This window comes from Myxine glutinosa, chromosome 10 (assembly GCF_964187855.1).
Source record: "Myxine glutinosa chromosome 10, kmMyxGlut1.1, whole genome shotgun sequence".
Classification (NCBI taxonomy): Eukaryota; Metazoa; Chordata; class Myxini; order Myxiniformes; family Myxinidae; genus Myxine; species Myxine glutinosa.
In genome coordinates, this window is record NC_136270.1 from 8141998 (window position 1) to 8156133 (window position 14136).

General features: G+C 49.9%; 1 protein-coding gene across 1 annotated transcript in view; it reads left to right on the forward strand.

Annotated features, from left to right (window-relative positions):
- The first annotated feature begins 889 nt into the window (after positions 1–889).
- Positions 890–14136, forward strand: part of CEP89 (centrosomal protein 89) — a 211511-nt gene continuing 198264 nt past the window's right edge. The window contains exon 1 of the mRNA XM_068127073.2: positions 890–1051. Within this exon, the coding sequence (XP_067983174.2) occupies positions 1025–1051 (27 nt within the window). The 5' untranslated portion in view covers positions 890–1024. The remainder of the gene's footprint in view (positions 1052–14136) is intronic.

A 14136-nucleotide genomic window follows, 5' to 3' on the forward strand; every position in this document is an offset into this window, starting at 1 on the left:
GGAGAGAAACGAAAGCATATTTTTGGCTGGAAACATTTTCTGTCTCTCTTTGGGAAAGACTAGAGTCCCTGTATATAGAGAGTTGTGTCAACTCAAATTTGGACGCCATTTTGTGTCTAAGTGTGTCGGATTAGATATACATGTACATTCGCGATATGGGGTGATATATTCTAAACCTGCTAAAAAAAAATTACTACACATATTTAGTCTTATTATTACATACAGGTGATATTTGTTTTGTCAAAAACTCAGCTATTGCCGTGAAAAGAGCTGTGTGGTGATATTAAAAGTGGTATGGCAATGCATATTACAAGCCAACACTGCATATAAGAGCTAACATTATAAGTACGTGGGATCTTCAGAGCTGCCACGTTGGGTCCAGCAAACTTCTCGAGTCATCTCTATGGGTTTTTAGGATAAGTATGTACACACTCTCCACCGAGCTGTAAACCGCCACCATGGTGTTTACATGCTGGTGCGAGCGTGCTGTTGTCCCAGAGATGATGCAACCAACAGCCATGCGCATTGCCGCCCGAGAAGAACTTACGCTTCAAGCCAATAAACGAGAGGAGTTTAACCGAAATCGATAAATCGACGCAGTGACCAATATACCGTACGTTTTCTTTTTCAAACGAAGTGGCGACCGAACGGCGGCTTGGGCGGCGGCTCGCGAAAGCTAGGCGTGAAATAACCGTTATTTAAAGCACCAAGTTATTGCGGAGTACTTATAAATGACGTGGTATGAGGGAGAAAGTGACAACACTGTTAAAACGAAAGGAAGAAAAGTCTCCTGGTTTCCATGGTAACGGGCAGGCCTGACGCCATCGTGCTCCCGTGAGTGCAGCTCGTGCCCGACGCTTGCGCTTCCGGATTCGTTTATTTATCGCAAAGTGGTGCGGGAGTCTGGGACTTGGTGCAGCGGCGTGCTTGTCGATGTCTGTAGCTTACTTCGGTGCTCGGGTACGGTTAGGACGTTCGTTACGACAGAGAGACCAAGTGGAGCGGGTTGTAAGTGGAGACGGTGATGAAGCGGCGACAGACATGGTCCCACGTGAGTGTCTTTTCAAATCTGTGATGACGTTCCGATGAGGTTTTCGTGACAAACATTCTCTCATCAAACTTGATCGTGCCAGGCTTCAAATATATCTATTATGCATATGTATGCCAACGTGGCGCAGTTTTGACCTCCAACCCCTCCTCAATCTGTGTTCTCCATCCACACCTCTTCCTTCATTTTACTGTATCTCCTTCCCAAGTTGGTTCCCTTTTCTCACTATTTTCCACTCTCAGAACCCTCTTCCTTATCTTTACACAATGTACAATGTTATCCGTGTCTTTTGATTGCCTTCAAATATAAACTATAACGGCACTCAGTGGAGCGCATACTCCCGGCGTGGGTCAAGTTGGAATAATACTATTGCGGTTTTGAGAACCCGCACTTGTAAATATGACATCATTAAAAGGTTAAAGGTTGCACCCCATAGTTAGGCCACAAGCAACACGTAGGTCATCATAGGACTTCAGTTATTTCATTAGTATGTGTTCAGATAAGGCCGTGTTTCCAATAGTTGAATCTGCGTTGTGTCAATCAAATAAGGAGTAGGCCCCAATCCATTCATTTTGCCAGCCTCCCTCTCCAAGCGACGCCATTAGGCGCGCCCTCCTGTCTGTGCCCCACGGCCCTCCCAATTGTTACGCGCCTTGCCAGCAGTGTTCGCAACCTCGCTGGGCTTCCGCCCAACGCTGCCATAAGCCACGAGGTGAGGCCTGGAAAAAGGGGGCGGAACGCCAGGAAGAAGGTGTGGCCACGTCAAACCACCATCAGGGCATGGCCGGTAAGCGATGACCAGCCAACCAGGGCTGAGGTAAGATCACCTGATGGCGTGGCTTTTGGGCTCGCGGAGCGATCGCTGCTTGACTGATAAAAGGGCGAACGCAAAGCCCTTTCACAGGACTATTGGGAGAGCGCACATTTGAAAGGACTCGGAGGACTTATACGGCATCGCTCGTGAAAGAGGACTGCGACTGCGCGAAAAGGACTGTCCAGAGCTTGTTGGAAGCGCGCTTGTGAAAGGACTCTTGTTGGAACCTTGTACTAAAGCAGAACATTGGAGAGAGGGGGCGTTTGGCACGAGCGTGCACTTATTACATACGCCGCTAGGACACCAGCCTTCCCCCCATTATATAATTGTCCATTCGCGTTCCACTATACGCGGAGCTGCCTGCCGGGTTTCGTCCCTGGACCGGAGCCGAGCTGGAGCCTTGACGCGCTGGTGACCATCAACCATCTACAATCCCCGTGTGAGTGTGTATGTGAGACGGGCCCGTTTGTCTGGGGAATAGAGTAAGACTGTTTAAGGCTGCCCTGTGTGCTTCTTCTTCCTCTTCCTATCCTGTACATTTCTTTCGTTTCCTCTTTTCTTTCTTGTAAATTGTTAATAAATTGCTTTGTTCTTCCTATTTTCTGGGTTTCCTCTCCATCCGATCGCATCAGTCTTTTCTCTCATTGGGTACGATCGGAACCGATCGGAACGTGGCACAATCGGAACTGCCATAATCGGGTTTAGTCCTTGCTAACGACCCGAATCGCGGCTCGCTTCGCTCGGCGTGTCCACTAACGCCGTGGTTCGGGTGGGAGTTATTTCCCTGCTTCATGGTCGGTGTTAGTAATTAGGTATTAGGACGAAGTTGACCAATAACCATACCTAACACCGACCGGAAGGAGCGTATAACTTCCAGGACTCGCGTCGGCAGATAAAAGGACAAGGGGATTAACCCCCCTTGATAAGGGGTGAGCCGACGTCCGAGATCCGCAACAATTGGTGTCGGGAGTGGGATCTGGAACCTGGGACTAAATTTTTTAGACCAAATTTTGGACACCAATTGTGCTATTGGCCGCAACAATTGGTGTCGGGGAGTGGGATTTGGACCCGAACCACATTTTTTATATTTTGGATAAATATGGTCAAAATTACGAGCGGCCGAAATTTTATATAACATCTAAATTTTGAATCGTGCCATGGATAGCCAAGGCGATCGGATGCCGGTTGGGGTAGATGAAGAGGAGTTAGAGGCAACCCATGACCCCCGGGAAGAAGTGGAACAATTGGGAGAGATGGAGGAGGAAAATAATGAAGGTGCGGCAGTGGGGGTTGCAGGCGGACAAAATGGCGGCGCCTCGCACATGGCCGCGGCAGCCGAGCCCGGGATGCCAGAGTACATGCGAGTCTTTATGATCCAGATGATGGCAAAGTTGGACGCCCAAAGTGATAAATCCACCCGGGAGCAAAGAGAAATGGGTGGCCAGATGAAAGACGGGTTAAACAATTTGAAAAATGATATGGGAAACCAAATTGGGGGATTAGATAGAAAAATTGGGGGATTGAGTAAGGAGATGGGAGAAATGAGGGCCAATAGTGAGTAAGTGGGAAATCAAATTGGGGGATTAGATAGCAAATTGGGGGGATTAGAAAGCAAATTGGGAGGATTAGAAAACAAATTAGGGGGCCAGTTGGAGGACGTGAATGGCCAAGCTAGGGAAATAAACGAGGGGTTAGCGAGGGAGGAAGCCAGGTGTGAAATAAGAGCATTGGGGAAGGACATAAACCGTAGGTCAGGCGGGAAAGGTACAAGGGTATGCGATGGGGTAGCGCGGCTTGAGAAGCGCGGGGAAAGCGAGTTAGAGCAAAGCACAGCCGGGTGGACCAGGATAGAAATTGCGACTCGGGGGATAGAAAAGCCGACGACCGCAGAATTATAAAATTGTATTTTATTAGCGCCGGCGGTCATCGAGCTGAATAAAGAAAATAAAATCAAATAAATAGTGGAAATTGGAATTCAAGAGACGGCGGACTTAGAAAAGCACTCGCGGGAGGAAGAAATGGAATATGCCCAAAGTCCGTGTTCACATCATGATGCCGTACTTGCTAATCCCAATGAAGATTTGCAGGTGCGTGTGGAGAAGAGGATCCCTAAGGTAAGCGCGAAAAGGCGCGAATATGGCGCGAAAAGGTTTGGTGCGAAAGGATTTTTCGCGCGCTTGGGATTGTGGAAGTGTAACTCATTGGTTGGGACTGGTAAACGGAGCAGGTAGTCGCAGGTGGTTCGTAAGAATGTCAGGAATGTATCCCGGAACATGGAACCTGGGAGTCCTTTTGTCCACCTTGTCACGGCCCCGGGCTAACACACATTCCCAAGCCCGTACTATTGTTTTGGACATCGGGATGCAAATAGGGTGAAGGAACTGGGCAGCAGGGGGGCGAGCGTGGATGACCTCGGAGCATTTAGCGGAGGGAGGATTAGTGCGGCGGTGCCCATATAAACGAGAACATTTCTTTGACCTGACACACTTGTCACCAGAATCTCTGCTCAACGGAACGAACGAGTACGGAACGAGAAACAGCGCTGAGAGAGGACCGGCCAGGGAAGAAGAAGAACCAACGACTTGAGTTACCAAATCCATCGAGTACTGTAGTTATTATTATTTGAAACAAGTGAACGATTAGTTAGTAAAGCATTGCTTTTGTAAAAGCTGTTTGGTCATATCGGAGCCTCCTGAGTCCTTTAACATTCCCGAACAGGATCCAGACGTCACCCGGGCGCTTGTGGAAGGTCCGTGGAGAGGTGTATGAAAGAGAATGGCGCGCGTGTGAGGAAAACGTGTGCGCCGAGGCATGAGTGTGAAAGTGGGAGTGAGTGTGACACAGAGTGTGAGATGGATGGAGAGAGTGTGCGAGGATGCACACCTGAGTTGGTTGTGGAGAGTGTGTGGGGATGCACATTAGAGCGTGTGATTGGGTGTGCGACAGGGGATTGCACACCCTTGGGTAGGTGTGCGCTGAGTGGGTGGATGCAAGAGTGCACACCCACGAGTGTTACGGAGTACATAACGGGGGAGAGTGCACGGGAGGAGTGCGTGGAAGAAAGGTGTGTAACGGAGTGTGTGAGTGTGCCTAGGTGGTGTGCATGGAAAGAGTCCAGTAACGAAATGTGTGGGATGTATGGGAGGCGTTGGAGCGCCACGTTTTGTGAGTGAGAAAAGGAGGTGTGGATGTGAAAATGCGATTCGAGCATCGACGCTGACCAGGGCAGCGCGTAGGCCGACGTATAGCCGACGCGAGCTCTCAGGGCGTGGTGCGCTTTGTGTGCTGCGGGGATCGTTGCCGCGGCGCTCTGGCGAGGAGCGCTATGCACGATTCGGGCCGGGTCCCGCCCTGTTTGGTCGGTGTAGCGGCGACCGGCACGATTCCGGGGGAGAAAGGCCAGGTCGGTCCTCCGCCCCCTGGCGGGCGCGGTGCTCCGACCGGGGGAGGTTGGGTCATCGGGCCGGAGACCACAAGGGTCCGCACCGAGATGGACCTTGGAACCCTGGCCCGAGTATGCCTCCTCCCCAGAATCAGAAATGCCGGACCGACCCAACCTACAGGAGACTGACGATCCGCATGCATTGCTTGGCTTTGCGAAGCCGAGCTGCGAGAGTGTAGTTCCACTCCGAGAGGCTCAAGTATAGCGAACGGATAGTGATAGTGATGTAGAGGGAAGGTAGCTCTACCATCCCTCACATCCAATTAGGGGCAGAGGAGCTATAGGACTATGGGGTTTGGTGGGGAGAACTAGCCAGGGAGGGCTTGGATAATGGTTAGGGACCTAGAAATGACCATAGGTGACTTGAGATTTAAGTAGTGACTTTGTACAAGTAGTGGGGACGTAGAGTAGAGTAGTTGGATGATAATGACGAGGGATGTGCATAGTATAAAGCAGCGGTTCTTAACCTGTGGGGCGCGCCCCACAAGGGGGGCGTGAGCAATTTTCAGAGGGGGCGCGGGACGGCAGTATAAACGTCTAAATAACCCCAAACGGAAATTATAATCCCCCTACTGAAAAAAATTAATTAACCGAAAAGATAGCGCCTTATATAATTCCTAGTTTGTTTCAGTCTCAACTAACACTTCTTTTTTTCTTCCGACAGATTATTAACTGGAATCGAAGTCAATGGCAATGAGTGCGAAAAAGAGGAAATACCAAGACGAGTACATCAAGTTCGGATTTGTGGCACTTCAAAAGGGTGACGCAGAGGTTCCTCAGTGCGTTATATGTTACAAGACTCTGAGCAATGATGCCATGCGGCCAACACGTTTGGAACGCCACTTGAGGACAACCCATCCTGAACTAGCAGACAAATCACAGGCATTCTTTGTGGCGAAAAGGGAAGCCTTGAAGCGAGCTAAGTTGGACAGCAGTGGGACATTTCGGCAACAGACGTCAAAGATCGTTGAGGCGTCCTACGAGATTGCCCTGCTAGTAGCAAAGAACAAGAAGAGCCATACAATCGGAAAGACTCTCATTAAACCGAGTCTACTGCGAGCGGCAGAGCTCATCCTGGGGAAGGATAGTGCGAACAAACTCTCGGCTATCTCCCTGTCGAACGATACCATCAAGGGACAGATCGATGAAATGTCTCAGGACATCAAAGAACAAGTGACTGACCAGATAAGGGCCTCGCCTGTCTTTGCCATCCAATGCGACGAAACGACAGACGTGGCTCAGTGTTCTCAGCTGCTCATGTATGCTCGTTTCATATTAGGCGACAGCGTGAAGGAGGAAATGCTATTTTGTCATCCCCTGGAAACTTACACGACAGCAGCGGATGTCTTTGAAGTGGTATCGAAGTTCTTCGAAGAAAATCGACTTTCATGGGACGCGTTGGTAGGTGTTTGCACAGACGGAGCTCCGGCCATGCTTGGCTCGCGTTCGGGTTTCGTTACGAAGGTGAAACAAAAGAGTCCCTCTGCTATTGGTACACACTGCGTTATCCATCGTGAGTCCTTAGCATCTAAGACCCTGCCCGCTGAAATGAGGGATTTCCTGAACCTGGCTATCAAGGTAGTCAACTTTATCAAAGGTGGAGCCTTAAACAGTCGCCTGTTCAAACAGCTGTGCAAGGACTTGGACTGCGATCATCAAGCCTTGCTTTTCCACACAAACGTGCGTTGGCTTTCGAAGGGAAACATGTTGGGGCGAGTCTACGAGCTGAGGGAAGAAGTCGCAACATTCCTAGACGTGCAGCAGAAGGCGGATCTCTACAAAATGTTCCAGTCCTGAGAATGTCAACTGTCTCTAGCTTACCTCGTAGACATCTTCGAAGCACTCAACGGTATCAACCAAAAACTGCAAGGGAAGCACATAAACATTATCACGCAATACGACGCCATTCGAGCCTTCATGGCTAAACTCGACCTCTGGAAATGCCGAATGGAGGCCGGAAACATAGCTTGTTTCCCAAACTTGGACTCTGCCGTTCCGGACGGCCTTCTCGATTCAAAGTTAAAGAACCAAATCATCGATCATCTGACTGAACTCAAAGCGGAATTCATCCGCTACTTTCCTGACTTGGACGAAAAGCGAAAGACCTGGAAATTCATCAGAAACCCATTCCAATGCGACGTAGCTGATGTTTCGGACGAGGTCCAGGAGGAGTTTCTGGAGCTGAAGTTCAACTACTCGGCTGAGGATGACTTTGAAATTCTGGACCTGGAGACATTCTGGGTCAAGTATCTTCCTGTTTATCCTCTGATCTCGCTTCAAGCTGTTCGGATTCTGACGATGTTCGGATCCACATATCTCTGCGAGGCTGCATTCCCCGTGCTGGTCGCTGTCAAGACCAAATACAGAAGCAAGCTGAACGTTGAAGGAGATCTGTGCTGTGCTCTCTCTGGCACGCGACCACGAATTCCGGATCTGATAGCTAAGAAGCAGTGCCAACCATCTCACTAAAATTTAGTGAGATTTTTGGCATTGCTTCTTTAGTGACTAAATTGTTGTTTCATTGATTTTGCGTCCTTTGACGTGACATTTCAACAAACGTGTTTTGTGTAGTTACCCTTTCCTTTCATCGATCCGTGCCTTGAGCTTGTTTGCGTTTTGATGCAATAAAACGAGGTTTGTAATCTCTCCTTTGTTATTTTGAAAGAACATTATCTGTTCAGGGGTACCAGATCCAGTGTTTGAAATAAGCCAGGGCCCGCTAGGGCCCGGCCCTGGCTGCCATGCTTAGGGCCCTGGCTGTTAACAGAATCTACGTCAATAGCCAGGGCCCAGCCCTGGCTGGCTTCAATATCAACGAACAAACCCCTCAGAATGCACCACAGAGCACCTATAATTCAAAAATTTCCTGGGGGGGACCCCCCAGACCCCCCCGGCAAGAGGGGAAACGAGCGGCTTCGTCAGATGTAGGTGGAGGGCGGCGTGGAGACGAGCAACAATTGCTAAAGGGGGCGCGACACTAGAAAGGTTAAGAACCCCCTGGTATAAAGGGATGATGGGGAAAGCACAAGGATTAGAGGGGTAGTAGTTAGTCAGATGATGCAGTGTGTTTGTGGTCTAGTTTAAATGAGGAATTGAATCAGAGTCTTGGAAGTGCTGGTGAGCAAATGAGGAATTGAATGAGAGTCTTGCTGGTGAGCATGTTGAAATGAGGAATTGGAGTGTGGGAAAATCTGAGCGAATGAGGCAATGGTTTGGAGAAGTGATGTAATGTGAGGGTATTGAGGATGTGTGTAATTGTGTATTGAGTGCATTGACTTGCATGGTGTGTAAGTGGAGAATTGTTGTGTGGAATAAATGGTGTGGAGTAGATGGTGTGTGGAATGAGTGGAGTGGAGTGGAGTGCATGGTGCAAAGGAGTGGATGGGGGAAGGATGGACCCCTTCACGAATACCCGGGGAGGGTAGTTTAAAGTTGGTAGAGGGAGTAGGTAAATTTTGGTTGGATATTGACATCTGTGGTGCATGTCGTTGCAAAGTAGTGTTTTTTTGGGTGCATAAGTGAAGTGGAATGGCTGGGCGTGTGAGCCTGTTAGTGTGTATGGTTGGTTGAGCACTCCGCCACTGGTAGTCTGTCGGCCAGGTGAGGCCGCAGGTAGGCTCTGGGAGCCAGGTAATGTTGTGTAGAGTTCAGCGGGGCCCGAGGATCCCAGGAGAGGACCCGGGTAGCCCAATGCCAGAGGGGGCATATAGGGGGTAAGTGCCAGGGAGGGCCTTCCCCAGGTTAGTGTAGGGTGAGGAGCTAGGCAAGCTTGGGTGGCGACGTTCAGTGGCGGAGGTGCGCAGGTAAGTAGGACCTGCTAGGAGAGCCACACGACCCAGCCCCGAAATTGTGTGAGGGCACAGATGGAAAAATTCGGGGGAGTGAGACCCCAAATTGGTGAGCACCACAGTATGGTCGATGGGAATTGGGTTTTAGAACCACATAGTGTAATGATGGCCAATGGATTGGCAGGGCAAGACCCCGGGTAGTTTAACTGTGTTAATGTCATTTAGAAGATAGTTAGGAGAAAATCTCTTCGCACCATCCACATCCACTCACCAAGGTGATAGGACTCCACACCAGGTTTTGCAAGTATTTGGAGTGTAAGACTCATCTTGACGTGGGTGAGACATGGTGGGTATTCCATCCATTCCTTCTTGGGAAGGATTGGGAACGAATTATGTTTAGGGGAGATATGGGGGACAAGACGGGTAGAGACAGATTGGTAAATTTGTAAATTGTGTAAATACGGGGAAGGGCAAGGGTAGTGTAGGTTGACATGGGGGGTGACGTACGGCTGGGGACGAGCTTTCTCAGCTCGCTCTCCCGCGCCCTTCATGTCGCATTGCCTTGTTATGATGTGTACCCTTGCGCCCTTGCCCCCCGCTAACCTCTGCTTTGTCTTCCTTCCCCACTCATGGACCATGGTCTTTTGTGCGAGGGGAGTGTGCAGGTGCCTGGGATTGTGCGGCCGCACTTTTGCTGCCTGCACCCTTGCTGCCTGCATGCCTGCCTGCACCGGTACACCCTATGGACCACACGTTCTGTGGCCTGGCACCTATGGACCACACGTTCTGTGGCCTGGCACCTATGGACCACACGTTCTGTGGCCTGGCACCTATGGACCACACGTTCTGTGGCCTGGCACTTATGGACCACATGTTCTGTGGCCTGGCACCTTTGGACCACACGTTCTGTGGCCTGGCATCTCTGCTGGGACAAACCTTTGCTGCCAGCAGTATCTGGCTTGCGGACCACTGTTTTAAGTGGCATCAATGCCCAGCAGTCGGACCACCTACGTTGGCCCTGCTGGCCATAAATAAAAAAAGCGGACGCGGGGTGTGCCCTTTTTATTAAGTAACATCAAGCAAGAAGACAGCCAAGATACATCGGCCCAGCAGAGAAGAACCAGAAGACATCATTTATTATTTTAAAATGTTTGTTTTGTGCATTTCTGGTGCTGGTGCTTTTCATGCATTTTTTTTATTAGGTGCATTATTGTGCATATGGGTATGGTGTATCGGTGCAGTGCATTGCATTGGCATTTCCTCTTATCAAAAATTCTGCTTTTTCCCACAAAAGACAGGTCCTGGGTTCTAGTTTTGTAAATAATTAAATAGTAGTCTTGTAAATAATGCTCCCCACCGGCTTTATGTGTCGTTTGAAAACCATTCCGTAATTCCGTTAATTGTGGGCGTGAGTCAGTTAGGTAGGACGCAATGCAGCAGGGGGGACATATCTAGTGTTAAAACTGTCGCACTCAGGGTAGTAGGTTAAAAGTAGAGGATAACCGCACCTAAGTGTCACACTAATTAAAAGATAGTCCTATTGTTTCGGCTCGGGCCGAGCCTAGGAAAAGGGGGGGGGGGGGGGTGCAGTGTTGTGGTTTTGAGAACCCACACTTGTAAATATGACATCATTAAAAGGTTAAAGGTAAGGTTGCACCCCATAGTTAGGCCACAAGCAACACGTAGGTCATCATAGGACTTCAGTTATTTCATTAGTATGTGTTTAGATAAGGCTGTGTTTCCAAGAGTTGAATCTGCGTTGTGTCAAACAAATAAGGAGTAGGCCCCAATCCATTCATTTTGCCAGCCTCCCTCTCCAAGCGACACCATTAGGCGCGCCCTCCTGTCTGTGCCCCACGGCCCTCCCAATTGTTACGCGCCTTGCCAGCAGCGTTCGCAACCTCGCTGGGCTTCCGCCCAATGCCACCACAAGCCACGAGGTGAGGCCCGGAAAAAGGGGGCGGAACGCCAGGAAGAAGGTGTGGCCACATCAACCCACCATCAGGGCGTGGCCGGTAAGCGATGACCAGCCAACCAGGGCTGAGGTAAGATCGCCTGACAGGTGTGGCTTTTGGGCTCGCGGAGCGATCGCTGCTTGACTGATAAAAGGGCGAACGCAAAGCCCTTTCACAGGACTATTGGGAGAGCGCACATTTGAAAGGACTCGGAGGACTTATACGGCATCGCTCGTGAAAGAGGACTGCGACTGCGCGAAGAGGACTGTCCAGAGCTTGTTGGAAGCGTGCTTGTGAAAGGACTCTTGTTGGAACCTTGTACTAAAGCAGAACATTGGAGAGAGGGGGCGTTTGGCACGAGCGTGCACTTATTACATACGCCGCTAGGACACCAGCCTTCCCCCCATTATATAATTGTCCATTCGTGTTCCACTATACGTGGAGCTGCCTGCCGGGTTTCGTCCCTGGACCGGAGCGGGGCTGGAGCCTGGACGCGCTGGTGACCATCAACCATCTACAATCCCCGTGTGAGTGTGTATGTGAGACGGGCCCGTTTGTCTGGGGAATAGAGTAAGACTGTTTAAGGCTGCCCTGTGTGCTTCTTCCTCTTCCTATCCTGTACATTTCTTTCGTTTTTTTTTTGTTTTTTTTTTGTGTACAGAGTAGAGGCTCATGAAAGAGCTAACATTTATCAAACAAACAAATCAAACAAACAAGCAAACAAAGTATATAAAAAGGGGAGCGGTTGACAAGATGGGGAGAGAAGGGGAGGAAGCACACAAACACAACATTTGAGAGCAGGGACATCGGGAGATGTTTTTGGAGGGAGAGGGCCTGGGGTGAGGCAGGATAGGTATAAAACGCAAGGACACCAAGGACTTCCAGGAAAGAAGTTAAAAGTCACCTCAAAAAAGTGGATTTGGGGTGAAATTAGCGGGGGTAGAAAAGATCAAGGTTTTGGATTGGGGAAGATCAGAGATGGTGGTGAACAGCCGTTTTAAAGACCTGGAGGGAGGAGTGGGATTGAAGAGAGTGAGGGAGTTTGTTCCAGAGGCGGGAGAAAAGAGGAATGAAGGAGTGAAGGTGAGCAGAGTCTTGATTTTGGCAGTTTAACCATAAGAGGGTTGCAGGCAGATCTTGTGCGACCTGCAGGAATATTTGGGGGACAGAGCCCAGAGAGAGCTGGGGGAGCAAGGCCGGAGAGGAGTCGGTAGAAGACGGAAAGACCACCAACCTGCCTGCGGTGATTAAGTGAAAGGCCCTCGGAGATAGCGTCATCGCGGGAGATTCCAATGATTCTGAACGCTTTAGTTTCAACAGCGTGAAGACGAGCTAGGTGTGAGGCAGGAGCACCAGCCCAGAGGGGAGAGCAGTACTCCATTGAGCTGCGGATGAAAGCCTTGTATGTGGTGAGGAGCTCAGGTGTGCCAAGGAAGGACTTCGCACGACGGAGGATGCCCAGTCGGCGACTGGCTTTGGAGGCCAGCTTGGAAATATGGTTTTCCCAGGAAAGATCATGGCAGATAGTGAGACCCAAAAGCTTGAGTGACAGAACTTCTTGGAGAGGATTATTCAGAAAGTAGATGGGAGGGTTGTCCAGTCGGTCTTTTCGGAGAGACATCGTAAGAGTGTGAGATTTGTCAGGATAGAAAGACATGTTCCACTTGTTTGCCCAGTCTGTGATTTTGTCCAGGTCTGCAGAGAGTGAGGAGGCTGCAGACTGCCGATCTGAGGGATGAGGAATGGAGCGGCAGAGAGTGGAGTCATCAGCAAAGAGATAGAGAGGATTTTCAAGAGAGTCAGAGAGATCATTGATGAAGACCAGAAAAGGCACAGGGCCCAGAACACTGCCTTGGGGAACTCCAGCCTGAACAGGAAGAGGAGATGAGAGAAACCCATTCAGGGCCACACGTTGACGACGACTAGAGAGGAAGTCCACCAGCATGCGTGGAGATTTCCATGGATACCGAAGGAGGAGAGTTTGGTGAGAAGAGCGGGGTGCCAGACCGTATCGAAGGCACGTGATATGTCGAGGGAGACAGCTCTAATTTCCTGTTTGGCATTGAGGACCTCCATCCATTGTTGAGACAGCAGAAGCAGCATGTCCAGAGTAGAGTGACCTGGTCTGAAACCAAATTGATGATCAGAGATCAAGCCATTGGAGAAGAGGAAAGATTTCATATCTGAAGCAATGATGGATTCCATGACTTTGCTGATAATTGGGAGAAGGCTGATTGGTCTGTAGTTGCTAGGATCTGTTTTTGCACCTTTTTGTGCAAAGCGGTGATGTTGGCTGATTTCCAAGCAGATGGCAGTTGACCTTGAGCAAAAGAGAGGGTGAAGAGAACAGAGAGAGGGAGTGAAAGAGCGGAAGAACATGATTTTAGGACCCGTGGGCTGATGCCGTCAGGTCAAGTTGCAGAATCAGAGTCGAGGGTTGACAGAAACTTTTCCACCTTGTCAGGAGGAAAGGACACGGAGTCCAGGAGCAGCTGGGTACGACTGGGTATGGTGGGTACAGAGAGGGATGGGTTTGGGACACAAGATTTAGAGGCAAACACAGAGTTGAGGCATTCAGCTTTTTCACGTGCGGAGTCAGCTGTGTAGCCGTTTGAGGTAAGGGAGGGGATGGAGGGAGAACAAACACCAGAAACAGATTTGACCAGATGCCACCAGGATTTGGAAGAGGGAGACAGATAAGAGAGTTCGGTCTTGAGAACGGAGAGATATTGTTTCCTGGCTCTCCTGAGGGTGGACACGCACTTGTTTCGGGCTTTCTGAAAGGAAATGAAATTTCCTTCCGTTGGATTTGCTTTCTAGGAGACGAAGGCAAGTTGTTTCTGGGCAACAGCCTCACCACAAGATTCCGTGTACCATGGACGGGAGGAAGGGTATGACAACTGAAGACGAGATGGGATAAATCTGTGCATGAGAGCGAGCAATTTACTTTGGAAGAATTCCCAGGATGAGTTGATGTCAGAGGTGGTAGAGATGGGAGACCAGTCCAGATGATTGATGGCTGCTTGAAGACTGTGCAAGTTGGCCTGAGTGAAATGCCAGACTCGTCGACGCTGAGCAGGCTCCCTGAG